This window comes from Populus nigra, chromosome 8, assembly GCF_951802175.1.
Source record: "Populus nigra chromosome 8, ddPopNigr1.1, whole genome shotgun sequence".
Classification (NCBI taxonomy): domain Eukaryota; kingdom Viridiplantae; phylum Streptophyta; class Magnoliopsida; order Malpighiales; family Salicaceae; genus Populus; species Populus nigra.
In genome coordinates, this window is record NC_084859.1 from 17,974,142 (window position 1) to 17,989,816 (window position 15,675).

The 15,675-nt window shown below is 34.7% G+C and overlaps 2 protein-coding genes across 3 annotated transcripts; both read left to right on the forward strand.

Annotated features, from left to right (window-relative positions):
- The first annotated feature begins 7,030 nt into the window (after window positions 1–7,030).
- Window positions 7,031–8,688, forward strand: LOC133700409 (uncharacterized). 2 transcript variants are annotated; one of them, XM_062123926.1, is made up of 3 exons: window positions 7,031–7,115; window positions 7,628–8,266; window positions 8,355–8,688. In XM_062123926.1, the coding sequence occupies exons 2-3, from the start codon at window positions 7,655–7,657 to the stop codon at window positions 8,565–8,567; spliced, it is 825 nt and encodes a 274-aa protein (XP_061979910.1). In that variant the 5' UTR covers window positions 7,031–7,115; window positions 7,628–7,654; the 3' UTR covers window positions 8,568–8,688. The 2 variants fall into 2 exon arrangements, with proteins under 2 accessions (XP_061979910.1, XP_061979909.1); XM_062123925.1 differs by lacking the exon at window positions 7,031–7,115 and having other exon boundaries at window positions 7,132–8,266.
- Window positions 8,689–13,588: 4,900 nt separating this feature from the next.
- On the forward strand, window positions 13,589–14,915 carry LOC133700479 (uncharacterized). The gene has a single exon (XM_062124018.1). It carries the CDS (start codon window positions 13,832–13,834, stop codon window positions 14,696–14,698), a length of 867 nt encoding a protein of 288 aa, XP_061980002.1. The 5' UTR covers window positions 13,589–13,831; the 3' UTR covers window positions 14,699–14,915.
- Window positions 14,916–15,675: the final 760 nt, after the last annotated feature.

Consider the following 15,675-nt stretch of genomic DNA (forward strand, 5'->3'; position numbering starts at 1 on the left):
GCTATTTTCCACACGCTTCACTGTGGATTAAATCGTTTAGACTTTCTTTTTTTAATGTTGAAATTCAACTAATCTCTTTTTTTAATTAGAAAATAAAATAATAAAGTTTGAGAATAAAATTAAATTTCATAAATTATTAAGAACTAAAAACTTATAATCTAAACATTTTGAGGATTGAACTATACATGAAGCCCTAATTTTAACAAAATCATCTCTATTTGCCATGTTTTTCATTTTATTTTCTTATCCTTGAATCTTGACTTTCCTCAATAAATGTGCTTTAATCAGCCATTAATTAATTTGTGGCAATAAAGGTGCAATAAAAAAACAACTAAAGAAAAACAAATCAATATGGCAATTCGCAGTGATTTGTTTCCTAGTGAATAGTAGCATGAGAAATAGTATTTTCCTCACGTTTTTTAGAGTATTACTTAATGTGTATTTGAGATTGTGGTGTATGGTGCTTTTTAAAATAGTTTCTCACTTGAAAATGTATTAAATAATTTTTTTTCATGTTTTTGTTTTACATCAACACATTAAAACCATAAGAAAATATAAAAAAAATCAATTTAATGTTTTTTCAAGATAAACACACTTTTGAAAAGCATTTAGAAATATAAGCAAAAACGCTTGCAAACACATCCTAAATGGGTTAATCAAATATTGAACCGGTCAACTCTCTGGAATATACCAACGGATTGTGTTCGTCGGTATTCCCATCAGTAATATACCGATGGACTAATTTCGTCAGTGATAGTGGCATATGCGGTAAAAGTTTTTCAACTTTCTAGAATATACTAACGGATTGAGTCCGTCGGTAACTCTATCCATGATAATTAAAAAATATTTTTAAAAAAATAAAATTGTATAAAATAATTAATATAAAATTGTATAGAATAATCTAGGGGTGAGCAAAAAAACCAAAAAACCGAGACAACCGGAAAAAAAACCAAAAAAACTGAACCATGAAAAAAAATCGATTAAAATTTTGAAAAAACCAGCCGGTTCGGTTCGGTTTCAGTTTTATAAGCCTAAAACCAAAAAAACTGAACCAAACCTAAACCGAAAAAAAACCGAGCCAAACCAGCAAAAAATCAAGCCAAACCGGAAAAAAACCGAGCCAAACCACAAAAACTAAGCCAAACGAGTTTGAACCGATTTTTTTCCTAAAAAACCGAACCAAACCGAAACCGTTCAGTTGGAACCGGTTTTGGTTTTTTTAAAAAAAAAATTGGGTTGGTTATTTTTACAATTTTACTTGTTCAAATAAGAATTAAACTAGAATAATGACAGTGCCGGAGGAGAAGGAGGAGGTTGGTCGTTCCTGGGACTATAAGGTCAAAATGCGGTGCACACGTACCACCCATCTGTGATCTCATGTCCATTACCATTTAACGGAATTGTTCATAATCCGCTGAGAGTTACTTATATTTTTCGGTGAGATGAGCCGTATGTTGTTGCAAAGCCATGAACTCTTGAGACTAGGTGCTCGATACTGATTGGAAGCTCCCAAAGGTTAAGACACTACGGGCCGCCTGCAAGTTCTCAGTCATAATGTTGGAGAGTCTATACACCCGATTTCGATCGAGTCTACCAGACGATCCAGCCTCTACAGTCCATCCACAAATCCGAATCAAAATCTAGGTGGGTCAAATGATCGTTTTCATATTTTTCCCTCAACCGGTTGTCATATGTCTCATAGAAATAAAAACTAAACTCATCAAATTCAAGTAAAAAATAACAATAACTTACGAAAGAAAATGGTTGAATGAACATACCACAAAGTGTTGAGCGCGGTTGTCGACGAACTGTGGCACCCGCTTTTGGCGGTTTTCACTCCACACGTGCGTCTCAACAAAAAGCTTTATTAGGCTCGGCTCACGTCTAAGAGTCATAGCTTGTAAAAAAAATATTGCAAGTTAAATATATTTATAAATAATAATGAATTAATTAAAGATAGATGTTATTAAAATTAATATTACCTTCCGCTTCGCATGAGCAATGAACGGAGCTGCCGGAATGCGTGGTAGCCGAACCGTGAATTTACCGGGTTTTTTTCTCGACGCTGAATTGTGAGCATTGTGTGAATCACTCAGACATCATGTACTGATATTGCGCCTATATATCCTCCGGGATGTATGGCGGCTTGAAATCCTTCCAAACTGTCATGTCATTCTAGACCGGTAAAGCGTCATCTCTGATATATTTTTTAGCTTTTTTTTGCGCCTCATACCAAAAGTTATGCAACCTACATGATACAAATGTATTTTATATGAGTTAATGACCAATGAGATTTTAATATATAATTTTTAAAAAAATATATCGTATTGTTTTTTTATGTTACCTAGTTACAACGTGATTCTCCCAAACCCTCCTCGCAACATTATCATTTGCGCTATCCCACTCAAATTTTTGCTGTGTATAAAAATTTTATAAAAAATAAATCAATAATTTCAATATAACATAAAAAATAGTTAAAAATTTAAGTTAACACTAACATCAAATCTTATAAATCATGCATCGATATAAGGTTCCAATCAGGATGTCTGGAAACCTGACTCCATTTAAACAATAGAATTTTCATCGATGATTTAAAGGCCGATGTTATTAATTGGACGACCTCAATGTTTGTGAACCTGAAAATTGTTAAACACAAACCAACTCAAATCAAAACAAACTTCAAAACAAACTTACATTGAAATATCGTCCTTTCAATGTACCTTGTACTTGTAAGAGAATTGATCCCGCTGTGAAGGGATACCGCCTCTACATTGTGGAACCGCGTTGAAAGAAACAGCATCGTGAGTCGACACAAGTGCTTTTTCTTGGTCGGCACCTAATTTTAACAAAAACATCGCTATTTGCTATGTTTTTCATTTTGGTATGGTATCTTTAATTCTTGACTTTCCTTAATAAATGTGCTTTAATGAGCTATTATTTGTGGCTAGAAGGGTGCAATAAAAAAAATAAAGAAAAACAAGTTAACATGACAATTTGCAGTGATTTTTTTCCTGGTGAACAATGACATGAGAAATAGTATTTTTCTCATGTTTTTTAAAGTATTATTTAATGTATATCTGAGATCGTGGTGTATAGTGCCTTTTAAAATAGTTTTTCATTTGAAAATATATTAAATAATTTTTTTATATTTTTATTTTACATCAACACATCAAAATCATAAGAAAACATGAAAAAAATCAATTTGATGATTTTCAAGATAAATATATTTGGGTTTTTTTAAGATAAACATAATTTTTAAAAGCATTTAAAAACAGAAGTAAAAATCATCACAAACACATCCTGTGGGTTTTTAAAAAAAATTGAACCGGTCAATTCAAACTGATTTTTTCTAAGAAATCTATGGATGTTAAAATCTCGGGGTCTCGACGCCAGCCAGAAAATTGATCGCATTTACGTTATGTCTTTTGTCTTTTGCTCCATGCGCAAAAACAAGTAGTTCCCTGGTTGCTCGAATGGATGCTGTAATGGTCTTGTCTTCGTTTCTCAGAATATTCTGGATACCGTGTAAGGTTTTGGCGCGGATCAGTTGATTCGGTTGCCAGATGATCTGATTTATGTCCAGAGTCACCCCACGTGTGAGTTTTTTTTTTCTTTTTTTTTTAATGATGTGAGATTTTAGTCTGTACACCAACTCTTTCCTTGTTTTAAAAATTCAATTATTAATTTCCATTTAAAAATATTATTACAACAATAAAACAAGACGTGATTGTAATCTCTAGATTGTCTCCACTCCACGCCTAGATTTAATATGATAAATTGGATAAAACTAGAGAGATAAAAAAATATAGAGGTTAATTACATGATTAAATATTTATCTCAATACATTTTAAACAGTGAATCACATGGCTTAATATATTTCTTCACGGATACAGATTTCAAAATGAAGGGCTCAGGATATTATATATTAGATCATATTAAAAAAAATATAAATGCTTTACATATATAATTATAATACAAATGTATAAATCTTGTAACATGTTTAGATTGTCAACGAACATCTCAACCTAATAGCTTAAACTTTTAGGTGAGGTCTCAGGATATGATTTGTATTATTCTCTAATACACTCCCTCAATTGAAAGTCATTTGGATTTGAAATTTGCACAGGCTCACATTACCTTGTGCTTAATTTTTATCAAATAAATGAGGATGGTGAGATTCGAACTTGTGACCACTTGATCATCAAGGATCTGATATCATGTCAAAGAACCATCTCAACCCAATAGCTTAAGTTTTTAGGTGAGGTCTCATGATATAATTTGTATTATTCTCTAACATAGATTTATATATATATATATATATATATATATATATATATATATATATATATATATATATATATATGTCGCAACGTGTGCGGTGTCGCAGCGAGAACATCCACCCTCAAAATTATCTAAAATGTATCTATCTGGCAAAATATAGGGAGACAAGAAATTCTTGTCTTTTATTAATGGAAAAATGGAATGAGAGTCGTCACCTAGTATTTTGGTCACTAGGAACCTTAACTGGTCTCAGAGATCGGGTACGGGGAGTTGCGTAAAGGGAAGGTATTAGCACCCCAAATACGCCCTACCTAAAAGGTCTTGTCGTGTTGTCTAGTTGTTGGTCCGTCTATGATTTAAGAAAAGTTCTCCTCGGTAAGGAGGTCCTTGTCTTATCAGGTAAAACCTAACCGTTCTAACGCCAACAAAAGAATTTAATATTCATAATATGTCTTACGTATAATGTCGCAATTCCAGATATTAAAATAAAAACAAAATAATTTTTTTTGAAAATTTTGAAATATTGGCTAGTTCTCGTGACTTTAATAAACCGGTTATTAAAGCCAAAAATGCATGCTAAAACTTTTTTTTTTTTATGAAGATGCAATATGATTTTTTTTTATTTTTTAATTTTTTTAGAGAAACTTGGCCATATGCATGAAAACAAAACATTTTATTTTTTTATTTTTGTTTTGATGAAAATCGAATATTTTAATGCCGGATTTGTATATTTACAGTATAAAAATACAAATTAATATTGATCAAATTACAGTAAAATTCAGAAAATCACAGATTTTTTTGAATAATTTTTTCTAAAAGATTTTTTTTTTAGGCTAGACCCGGCCCGGCTCATGTGGCGGGGCTGGACCCAGCAGGCCTAGCCGGGTCACTGGCCCAAGCCAGTGACCCGACTGGCTTTTAAACGCAAGCGTGCGTGAACAATTCACGCACGCCTGCTACAGCCAGGATATAATTAAATTTCACATGCACAGTGTTTGTGCAATTATAAACGGAAGGAGAAGGAATGGAAAGCTTACCTGGTATCTAAAACAGATGAAGACGATGGCGATGAAACTGCTGCGCAGGATCAGTGGTGACTGGTTCTGGGGACGATGAAGACGATCAACGCTGGGTCTTTTTTCTTCTGGTTTTTCTCTGTTTTTTTTTTTGAAATGATGAAGCCCCTGTATTCTCCGTCTTTCCCTTCCCTTTTCTTTCTGTTTTTCTCTCCTGTATTCCCCTTTCAGTTGTTCTTGGCGTGGCTGTTGGGATGAAGAAGATGATGAGCTGACGATGGCTTTGGCAGTGCTGGTGCGGTTCTGATGGAGAATGGCAGTGGCTGCTGGGATGAAGAAGATGATGAGCTGACGATGGCGTTGGCAGTGCTGGTGCGGTTGTGATTGAGAATGGCAGCGGTTCTTCCCCTGTTTTAAAACAAGCTCCTCCCTGTTTTCATATCTTTCCCGTCTTCTTCTTTCTCTGTTCTTTTCTGTATTTTTTTTTATCTTTTCCCCTCCCCCTGTTTCCTCCTGTTCTTTTTCTTTCCCTCTCTATCTCGTCTTTTCTGTTTTCTCCCCCCTCTATTCTGCTCTCCTCTCTGTTCTGCTCTCTGTCTCGGTGCTTTTCTCCTCTTTACGTTTCACCTTCTTTGCTTTCTTTCTCCTTTGTCTCGTTCCCTCCCCTCTGGTTTTCTTACTCTCCTCTGTCGTTCTCCTCCTCCTTTGCTCCTCTGTTTCTCCTGCTTTTATAGGCCAAAGACCTTGTGCTGGTAACGGCCAGCTTGATAACGTTTGCAGAGGGATGACAGTCGTGACATATGCCCCGTAATTAAAACAAATTGGCGCTGTTGCTGCTGTAATGTCTCACAGCTAGCTGCATGGAACCGTTACTAATGAAGAAGGGCCAGCTGCATGAAACCGTTGCTGGTGAAGAAAGCTTCAGTGAAACGGCACCGTTTTCCATTTTTAAATGATATTTCTGATTTGGTCCTTGGATGTTTTTACAATCTTGTAATCAAACCCCCGGATAAATTATAATTGGGTCCCTTGATTCTAGTGTTTTTTCCGGTTTGGTCCTTGGTTTCGGATTGTTTCAATTAAGTCCCTAATTGGCCATCAAACTTCAATAATTATGTAATTAAACTCATATTTAACCAAATTAACTTTTCAAAATTATAATTAGACTCCAGAACTTTAATTTCATCTAATAAAAGCCGATATTGACTCAAAAATCAATTTTTCTTGCAATCAAACACTCCATAAATTCAATTAAACCTTAGATAAGATTTAATTGAGTCCATAAACATCTGATTTTGGATTTTTCTTCCTCAAATTGAATTTTTCTTGTCAACAAGGCTCTCACCAGTCAAAAATATACTGTCAAATTTCAACCTTTTGTATTTTTAAACCTCCTCAATCAATTTTGGCATTTTTCGGCATTTCAGCATCCTTTTCTCGCTCTTCTTATTTTCTGACTTTCTTCCAAATATTTTTTTTTGATATATATATATATATATAACAACTATCTAGAAAATCTATCTATTCAAGCCGATTCAATTTAATATTCATGGAGTTGAGTTAAATTTTCATCCTTGAACAGAGTCAAAAGAAAGTGAAAAGAAAATAAAAAAGAGTGGTTTGGCAATAGCAATTCGAATCCATTCTAAAAATAGTGGTTTGGCACGTGCAAGGCTGACAGCATCCCCCATTCAAGAGCAGCCACCAGGCACGTTGTGGCAATTACATTTGCAGCACAGTCACCGCTAGTTAATATTTTTTTGACCCTTTCTGTTCGGTGATCATACTTTTGAATGATTCATTCGTTTGCATTTATCAGTAAGATCTCTCTTCTTCTTCTTCTTCTTGAACCAGTACCAATCCCTTTGTTTCAGGTTCTTTCTTAATCTTCTGGTGGTATTGTATCATTGTCGTGGTTTCATTTTGCTTCTTCTGTTTTCTTTGGAGTATAAAACATTCATCCTGCCTTTATCATAACTCTTGATAATAACTTTTGATCACCTTTATTGCTTTGCATATCAGTAATATTAATGTTTTTCTAGGCTGTTCTAGTTATCTTAACCTCTTAGGTTGAATAATTCTCCGATTATAGTTTAGGATGCTGGTCATATAGTAGTTGTACAGTCCCGTCTTTCGTTTAATGTTCTTTTTCATTTTTAAATAAATCCCAATGGTCAGTCTCTTTAGTTTTGATGACTTTCTGTTTAGATATTCATTCAAAATCTGATTTCCGTTTGACATTTCATGCTAATTCTGCTCAACACATTTTAATTTTTCCCATTTTTTGCATGCCCTGTTCTTATTCTGAACCATCCAAACTTCTAATACAGAGAAATTTATACCAAGTTAAAGGAGAAATGTCGGGTGTCTCTCTCGCTGTGAATCCACCATATGAACCTAATGGAACCACTGTTTCAGCAACAAAGGCTCAGCAAAAGGCTCCGCTTAAGCGACAGGAACAGCAGAATTCGATGGGAGGAGGTTTAATGGGATCATTGCGTGTTATAGAACTTCAACTAGTAGCCTTCATTATGGTTTTCTCAGTTAGTGGCCTTGTCCCACTACTTGATCTAGTCTTCCCAGCCTTCACCTCTGCTTATCTTCTAGCCCTCTCGCGCTTCGCTTTCCCTTCATATGGCAGAACCTCATCAGAGATTTTCCAAGGAAGCAGACTTTTTAGATTCTACGTCATTTTGGGAACAACCATAGGACTGTTCTTGCCCCTAGCCTACGTGTTGGGTGGGTTTGCAAGGGGTGATGATCAAGCAGTCCGGTCAGTAACACCTCATTTGTTCTTGCTCTCGTTTCAGATCCTTACTGAGAACATAATAAGTGGTCTGTCCTTGTTTTCACCGCCAGTGAGGGCATTAGTACCCTTGCTTTATACGGCCAGGAGGATCTTCGTTATCATTGATTGGATAAACGATGTGTGGCTTACCAAAACTCTACCAGCAACTGCTCAAGTTAAGGTACGTGGTTCTTAATTTCTTTTCCATGATTTAGATTTAACTTAAATGAGAGCTGATTAGCTTAACATATTTCATGTGGTTGATTCAGGACATTGCATGGTATTGGTTTGGGAGGAGTCTAGCAGCTGCCAATCTAGCATATTTCTCAAGCAATCTTCTTCTTTTTTTGATCCCGAAATTCCTTCCACGGGCTTTTGAGAAGTATTTCAGGGAGATGGGTGAAAATGAATCAAAGATGGCAGAGGACAAGCGTTTTGCCGCTGCAAACAAAACCAAATCAGCAGATAAGAAAGCTGCTTAGTTCACTTCTGTTTATTTATCATAACATTTGGAGCAGTTCTTCTACTTGTGCAAGGTTTTTTTTTGTTATCAAAGGACATGTTTCTGATCAGCAACTTCCGAACTTTTACTTTTTTATATAACCTCGTAGACTTGAAGCGGTACAAGCTATTTCTACACCACCTATATATATATACTCTAGAATAGGCAACAGGAGTCCCAGATTAAGCATGTTACATGTATCAAATTTAAATCATAAACCAGGCCTATGCGATTCCCTTAGAAAGAGAGCATTTGGTATACTTTACTCGTTCCTTAAAGAGTTTAGCCTTCTAATTGGTTTCCAGCATATGAGGTGTCAGCGCTTGTTGCATGAAATGGCCGCAACACTTTAAGCGACAGGCAAGAAGTGTCCGACCGCCTCCTGACCATTCTGATATACATGTAGAGATATAGTCGAGAAATCACTTTCATAGAAAGATAGGAAGTGAATTGTTGGAAAGAGTTAAGGGACATTTAGTTTGTGAAATTTTGGTTATTTTTAGGATAATCTTGGTGATTTCATTTCATCGGCTTATAATTCAGTCCAATTCAAATCCAATCAAGGTTTCGGGTCTTACATAGTTCAGTCCAATTCAAATCCAATTTAGGTTTCGGGTTTTACTCCTTTTCTTTCGTCATCATCGACATAGAAGCTAGTTTTCATGGTAATTTGGATGAGTTTTGCCTAACCTTTTAAATAATTATTTAATACGTTATTATATCAATATTTAAAAAATATATCGTTGGTGATTAATTTTTTACAAGAAAAAACAAGATCAGTACTTGTACATAAAAATAAATTTGATCCGACTGCATTACAGCTCAAATATGCGATCTAGTATTCCGCAATGCAAATCTCAAAAACATTCCATGATTCCATGATTCTTTTCATTCTTTTCATTGTGGGAATAAGAATCTTAATTTCCCTACTATGGGCATTAGGATTTCGTTGATTTTTGACGACCACAGAATTTGTGGTGGCAGTGGGAAGCATCTGTCGAGTTTGTTTAGGCGAATGTCTTGGCTGCTCACGCTCCGCTCCCCAAGTGAATAAAGGCCTTTCTTGAGCGGTGGCGTGTTTAGACATGTTGCCATTACCGAGGGGATAACAAAATTTGGTATTGTATGCAATTGTGTCTGTCTTGTAATGAGATGCGGTGGGGTGAGACTGAGTTTTTTTTTTTTTTAATGTACAATATCTTTAAAACACAAACTATATCTTATTAAAAGCTAAAATACATATTTATTTATTTATTTATTTTTACTTTTTATAGATCCCACTTAAAAACACTTAAACACATTTCACCTTTCACGGCTGCCCCGCCGCTGAATCTGCAAGATGGATTCAACTGTTAGGAAAATGTCCCTGGGCCCTGGACTGATAAACTAGCCTCACAGCAAGGCCATGTCTTCTTCATGTATGAAAAACAAAGTCTCCACAGCTGCTTTTTTTTTTTTTTTTTCATGGGCTAGTTATTTTTATGTTTTAAAAATATTTTTTTAAAAATTAATTTTTTTAAAATTAATTTAATGTATTTATATTAAAAATAAAAAAATATATATTTTCAAATAAAAACAAAAATTATCATGATGCTAAACATGTTTGTTTTAATAATTGCCATCTAAGGGCATTTTACATATTATTATATTATTTAATGAAAATTATTCAAAGAATCCTATAATTTTTTTTTCATTATGGAATTAATTTTAAATATTATATTTTGCAACTTGGATTAAAGTAGATTTTAAAAATCAATGAAATAACAATAATACCTTCATATAAATTAAAGCATAGAATATAACCATTACCATACAGCTTATTCTTTCTCTTCATACTAACCTTCTCTTCTATTTCATGCTCCCCATCAAGAATCACAGTCTCCTTCTTTAAACCCATAACTTATAACAACAGCCATTTTCTCTCGTAATAATAGACCGAGCCAACACCCATCAAAACCTTCAACCTCCGTAGCCATCACTAGTCTCCACCTGAATTTCACCAAAAATCATCTAAAAATCTTAGCTTATCTTTTTTTATTATTATCATTATTGAAATGGCTATGCAAGACTAGATTTTAGAGTGGTTGAAAGTGTGATATCAATTATTTTTTAAAATGTTTTTTGTTTAAAAATATATTAAAATAATATAAATGACTGCCATTATCGCCCTCATCTTTTCAATTCCCATCATTTACCCAGCCATTTCCTTCAAGCAATCGACACCTTTTGAAAGTAATGGTTTTTTTTCTTACTCTATCTTGATTTTACGTTAATACATACAGTTAATAGTTTTTCTTATGCATTGGTTTACAGTACTCGGATATTTGGTGACTCTTACTCAACCCTAAATCAATGACAAACAAATCAAGTTCATTAAGGCTATGAAAAATGCAAGATTCCCTCAAAACCATGCCCCCGACCCAAGCCCATGCCCAGATAGAAAAACCCAAATCAGAAATTTAAAAATTATTTACTAAACTATTGCGTTTTGTGCTGGGCAACCATGCTGCCATGTATTTCGTTCAACAAATCTCTCGCATACTTTCAAATCTATCACACTCAGATTTGACCAATTCTAAAATCGTAACTTTAGTCCAACAAGGACAATAGGTAGATTCCTAGCAATTCTACAAGGTTCCCATCCTCAAATCAGTACGTGAAAATATTCAAAACGAGCCATGAGTTTCTAGTTGCTGGATATTAAGGGATGAAGGTGACAAAGTGGGTTTCTACGACGTGAAGGAGAAAGGTTATTGCGCAGACAAAAAGAAGAAAGGGAGAGATGCGGTGGAGATGATGGTTCACGATGGGTAAAGATGTTAAATGATGGAAAATCTCAACAGAAAAAAGCAAATGATAAAATAAAATAACAATACTATTATTTGGAGAAGGTTTCCCAAGTTAATTTAAAAATATTGATTAATTTAGTCACAAAACAATAAGTGAAAGTACCGGCGGCGACGGTAATTTACAAAAAAATAAAAAAAAATACAAGTAAAAAGTACCGGTGGAAAAGGGAAAATGATAGAACAAGGCAGCCACCTCGCCGGCGCCTACTCTAAAGTTCAACTCACCACACCACATAAATATCAGTTTATAAGGATTTGGGAGGTAAACAGATCTGAGGTAGATTGTTCAATAAATTTCCGTTGACTCTTCCAACATGCTTAATTGACCCATTCCATGTTGCATTTTCCCAGGAAGAAACGTATACTGTGATTTTTCAATGCCAAAGCTCCGTGGTCTTGCATGTTTTCCCCGGTCACATGAAGGAAGAACCTTCGCCATTTGCCAACTCCGTCGATCAAATTGCGAAACTGCGCGATGTCTGTACGAGGAGTTCAGTTTATACCGAAAAGTATGAATAGGATTGAAAAGTAAAAATTATTCCGAAAATTTAAAATAATTTTATTTTATAAAATAATAAAAAAATAGAAAATAAGAATGAGAATGAGAATAAGAATAAAGTAGATATTTATCAGGTTTCTCTTTCAAATTAATTATCCTAAAATTTTATATCAGTTTTTCTTATTTAATTTAATATTTTTTATTTTTAACATTTCTAATAACTTGTTTGTTTGATATTGTAATAGTGATTATTTTTTAAAATATTTTTTGTCTAAAAATATATTAAAAAAATAATTTTATTTTTTAAAATTTATTTTTAATATTAATAGATTCAATACATTAAAATTATATAAAAATATAAAAAAATTATAATTTTTCAAAGAAGAACTCTACCTGGCAATTGGCATAGTGGGATTACAGAAACTGCATTAGGAGTGAGAAATTCTTTTTAAAACATCACGAGCTGAGCAATTACAAATTTACAATTGCAAGGAAGGTCCAGCCCATAGGGTACACTTTACGAGGGTGACTAAAAACTGCAGCTTCTGCAGAATGGACAGTAACCGAGGGGGTTGCCTTAGCGTTTTCAATGGAAAAACTTACCCTTCCGTCTGTCTCCTTTTTAAAAAAGTCAAAAATCAGGAGCAGAGAAAGTTAAAATATATTTTGATTCTTTGACCAATCCTCGTCTTACATGTGCAACGCCGCACCAGTCAGTCCTCTCTAAAAAAACATATTGAATATCATGACTGAATTTCTTACACCGTTCTCTGTGCTCGTGGACGGTTGTCCTTATCCGAATTCCGACCCAGAACATAATCAAACCTAGACACGTAAGAAACCGTACCAGGCCTCTGTGCTTTCGCCTTCGTGCTAGAAATGTTTGTACGATCCGTGGCTGAGAGGAGATGGGCAAGCAAATTGCTTCGCCCACTCGTATCACAAGACAGTGGTCCCTTATCTGTTAAGTAGTGGTGGTGCCAAAACCACGCGCCAGGGACGCCCTTTTTTAAATTCCAGTCAGGGTTCGGCCCGCCAAGAATCCGGGTTACGGGTGATTTGTTTTGACTCGATCAATAAAAAAACAAAATAAAAAAATTCCACTAATCCACTATGCTAAAAAAATTAACACAAAATAATAATAATAAAAAAACCTAACAAACACTTTAATATAATTTCACAAGAGCAATTAAGCAGGATGCTACAAATCCAAGACAAAATAATTAACTTGTTACTATTCCAAATCTCAAATACATGTATTTGGTAAATACTTTATCAAAAATTTCTATTCTTTCTCTTTTAACCAAGAAAACAAGACATTTCCTTTTTTTTTTGGTTGGATATATTCTTAAAGTGTTTTTTAAATTGATTTATACATAAAAATATTAAATTAATATTTTTTAAAAATTTATTTTTACATGCTAATGTTAAAAATAAAAAAATATATAATTTTAATAAAAAAATATTTCACACCGGAACAAACATTAAAAATAAACTACCCCATTAATTCATATACAAAACAAAAATGGGTAGCCAAAAAAAATGAAAACCTCTCCCCTCCATTTTCTCGTTTTGTTCTTCCACTTTCCATAGAGTATATCCTATCATAAGATTCATACTTTAATAATTCATACAGTATCCGTAAATAGGAACTTCGTCTATTATTACCGTAAACTTCAACTTTAATAATTCATACGCAGCACCTCTCTCTTAGTTGGTTCTCAAGTCAAACAACACAAACCCTAATTTCCCCTCCCCTCTCTCTCACCTCACCAAATATCACAATAAAAACCAAAAAAAAAAAACCACCCTCATCAATTCTTTTCTGTGCCCATCGGTCGCTTCATCGAGAGAAAAAAACCGAACCAAATTCCAAAAAAGGCCAAGAAAGGGAAAATGAAGATAAAGAACAAAGGTAAAGTATATCCATCTCCATCTCCATCTTCCTCTTCCTCTTCCTCCTCCTCCTCCTCCTCTTCTGTTGGTGCTAAAAGAGATGGTGATGTTCTCTCTGTGTTAAAGCTTTTACCTGCTGCTATTCTTGCTTTAGCTTCTGTTCTTTCACTTGAAGACCGTGAAGTTCTTGCTTACATGATTACGAGGTCCTTAAAAACCACTACCACAAACAACCCGTCTTCTTTCCTTAAAGATTCTAAGAAAAAATCCTCCAAGAAACCACAAAACAATAATAATAGCCAGACTAGTAACCATAGAGCTCCAATCTTTGATTGTGATTGCTTTGACTGCTATAGAAGCTACTGGTTCAGGTGGGATTCTTCTCCTAACCGTGAACTCATTCATCAAGTTATCGAAGCCTTTGAAGAACACTTGACCAGCGGTGAAATGTCAAGGAAAAGTAATAGAGGTAAAAGGAGAGACAAAACGGGTCATCGGGCCGGTGAAAAACCGGTTCTTGATGTTCCGGGTCAACCCGAGATACTACCAGTTCTGGAGACCAGTAATACTTCTGCCCATGAATCTCCCCCTACTGGTCCGGTTGATGATGTTGCTAATGTCAATGTTGGTTGTCCGGATAATGGCTTGTCACCTGAGAAGATAACCGAGAGGGAAGAAATGGAGGAGGCTGTCAAGCTTTATGATGAAGTGTCAGAGGAAGTGGTGGCAGCGGAGACAGAAGTGGAAGCGGCTGCTCATGGGGTGGCGGTGTGTAGCCGCCACAAGGGTTTGGCAAGGAAGGTGTTGCCGGATGTGTTAGGGTTGTTAAATTCTCGTTTATGGAGTCTTTTGAGTCCGAATTTGTAAGTTCCAAAAAGAAAGAAATTATTATTATTATAATTTCTTTTTGTTTTTCGAGAAATTTGGATTTTTTTTCTTTTTGTGTTGGGTGGAGTATATGGGCATGATGGCCCCCTCCCAATGGAAACCACTGCCCAAGAAGTTCTCTCTTTTAATATCATTAATTAGTGATATGGCTGCTGGAAAGTATATGTACTTACCGGCACCAAGTCATTTTCTCGGCGATCGAAGTTGTTTGGATGTTTTCCCATTTGACATGGATGGATTAATTTGTTTGCTTAGGAACTAAGCACTGTGATTAGCCAATGAAATGGTGGAGATTATACTATATTGTGTATAAAGGTAAACTGGGATATAGGGATTCCACGAGACATGAAAGCTCGCTTTATTTTATTCGGTGCTCTCCTTTTTTTGAATGTGGTTTTCTATGCTTTCTTTCGATTCCTTTCGGCTGGGTTAACTGCTGGTGGTGGGCCAATAAAATGGCGATTAGACTATATTATGTGTAAAAATGTGCTAGCATATCTTCATGGTTCTGCCCTTTGCTCGAAACGCTCTCTATTTTTGCATTTATTGCAACATCAAACAGATTGGGAGTTTGGGACCCAATGAGATAGCATAAGATCTTGTTGTTTGAAATGGCGATTAGAGGGTGAAGCCTGTAATGTTTACCATAGGACGAAAGTGTGCGCTTCTAACACAAGTAATCAAGAGTAGTTATAAATGCACGTCTAATCACTCTCTGGGATTAATTAACTTTTAATTAAGCAAAATTTAAAGGGTGCGGGGAAACACCATGGTTTTTTTTTTATTTTTTCTATCTTTTGCTATTCATTTTTTTCTTTTCAATTTTAGTCTTTGCATTGCCTGTTTGTTGGGGTTTTGAGAGATGATAATTTATTTTGATTTTTTTTTACGGTTATGTGATGTTGGGAAAAATATTTTGTGATTGAATGGTGTTCAATTTCATATAAAATAATTTC

What these genes read in the sequence shown, in the direction of transcription:
- LOC133700409 (XM_062123925.1), top strand. Translation starts at nt 7,490, where the DNA reads ATGACTTTCTGTTTAGATATTCATTCAAAATCTGATTTCCGTTTGACA. An exon ending in CAGCAACTGCTCAAGTTAAG is followed by an intron (nt 8,267 to 8,354) that starts GTACGTGGTTCT and finishes TGGTTGATTCAG; the next exon opens with GACATTGCATGGTATTGGTT.
- LOC133700479 (XM_062124018.1), top strand. Translation starts at nt 13,832, where the DNA reads ATGAAGATAAAGAACAAAGGTAAAGTATATCCATCTCCATCTCCATCT.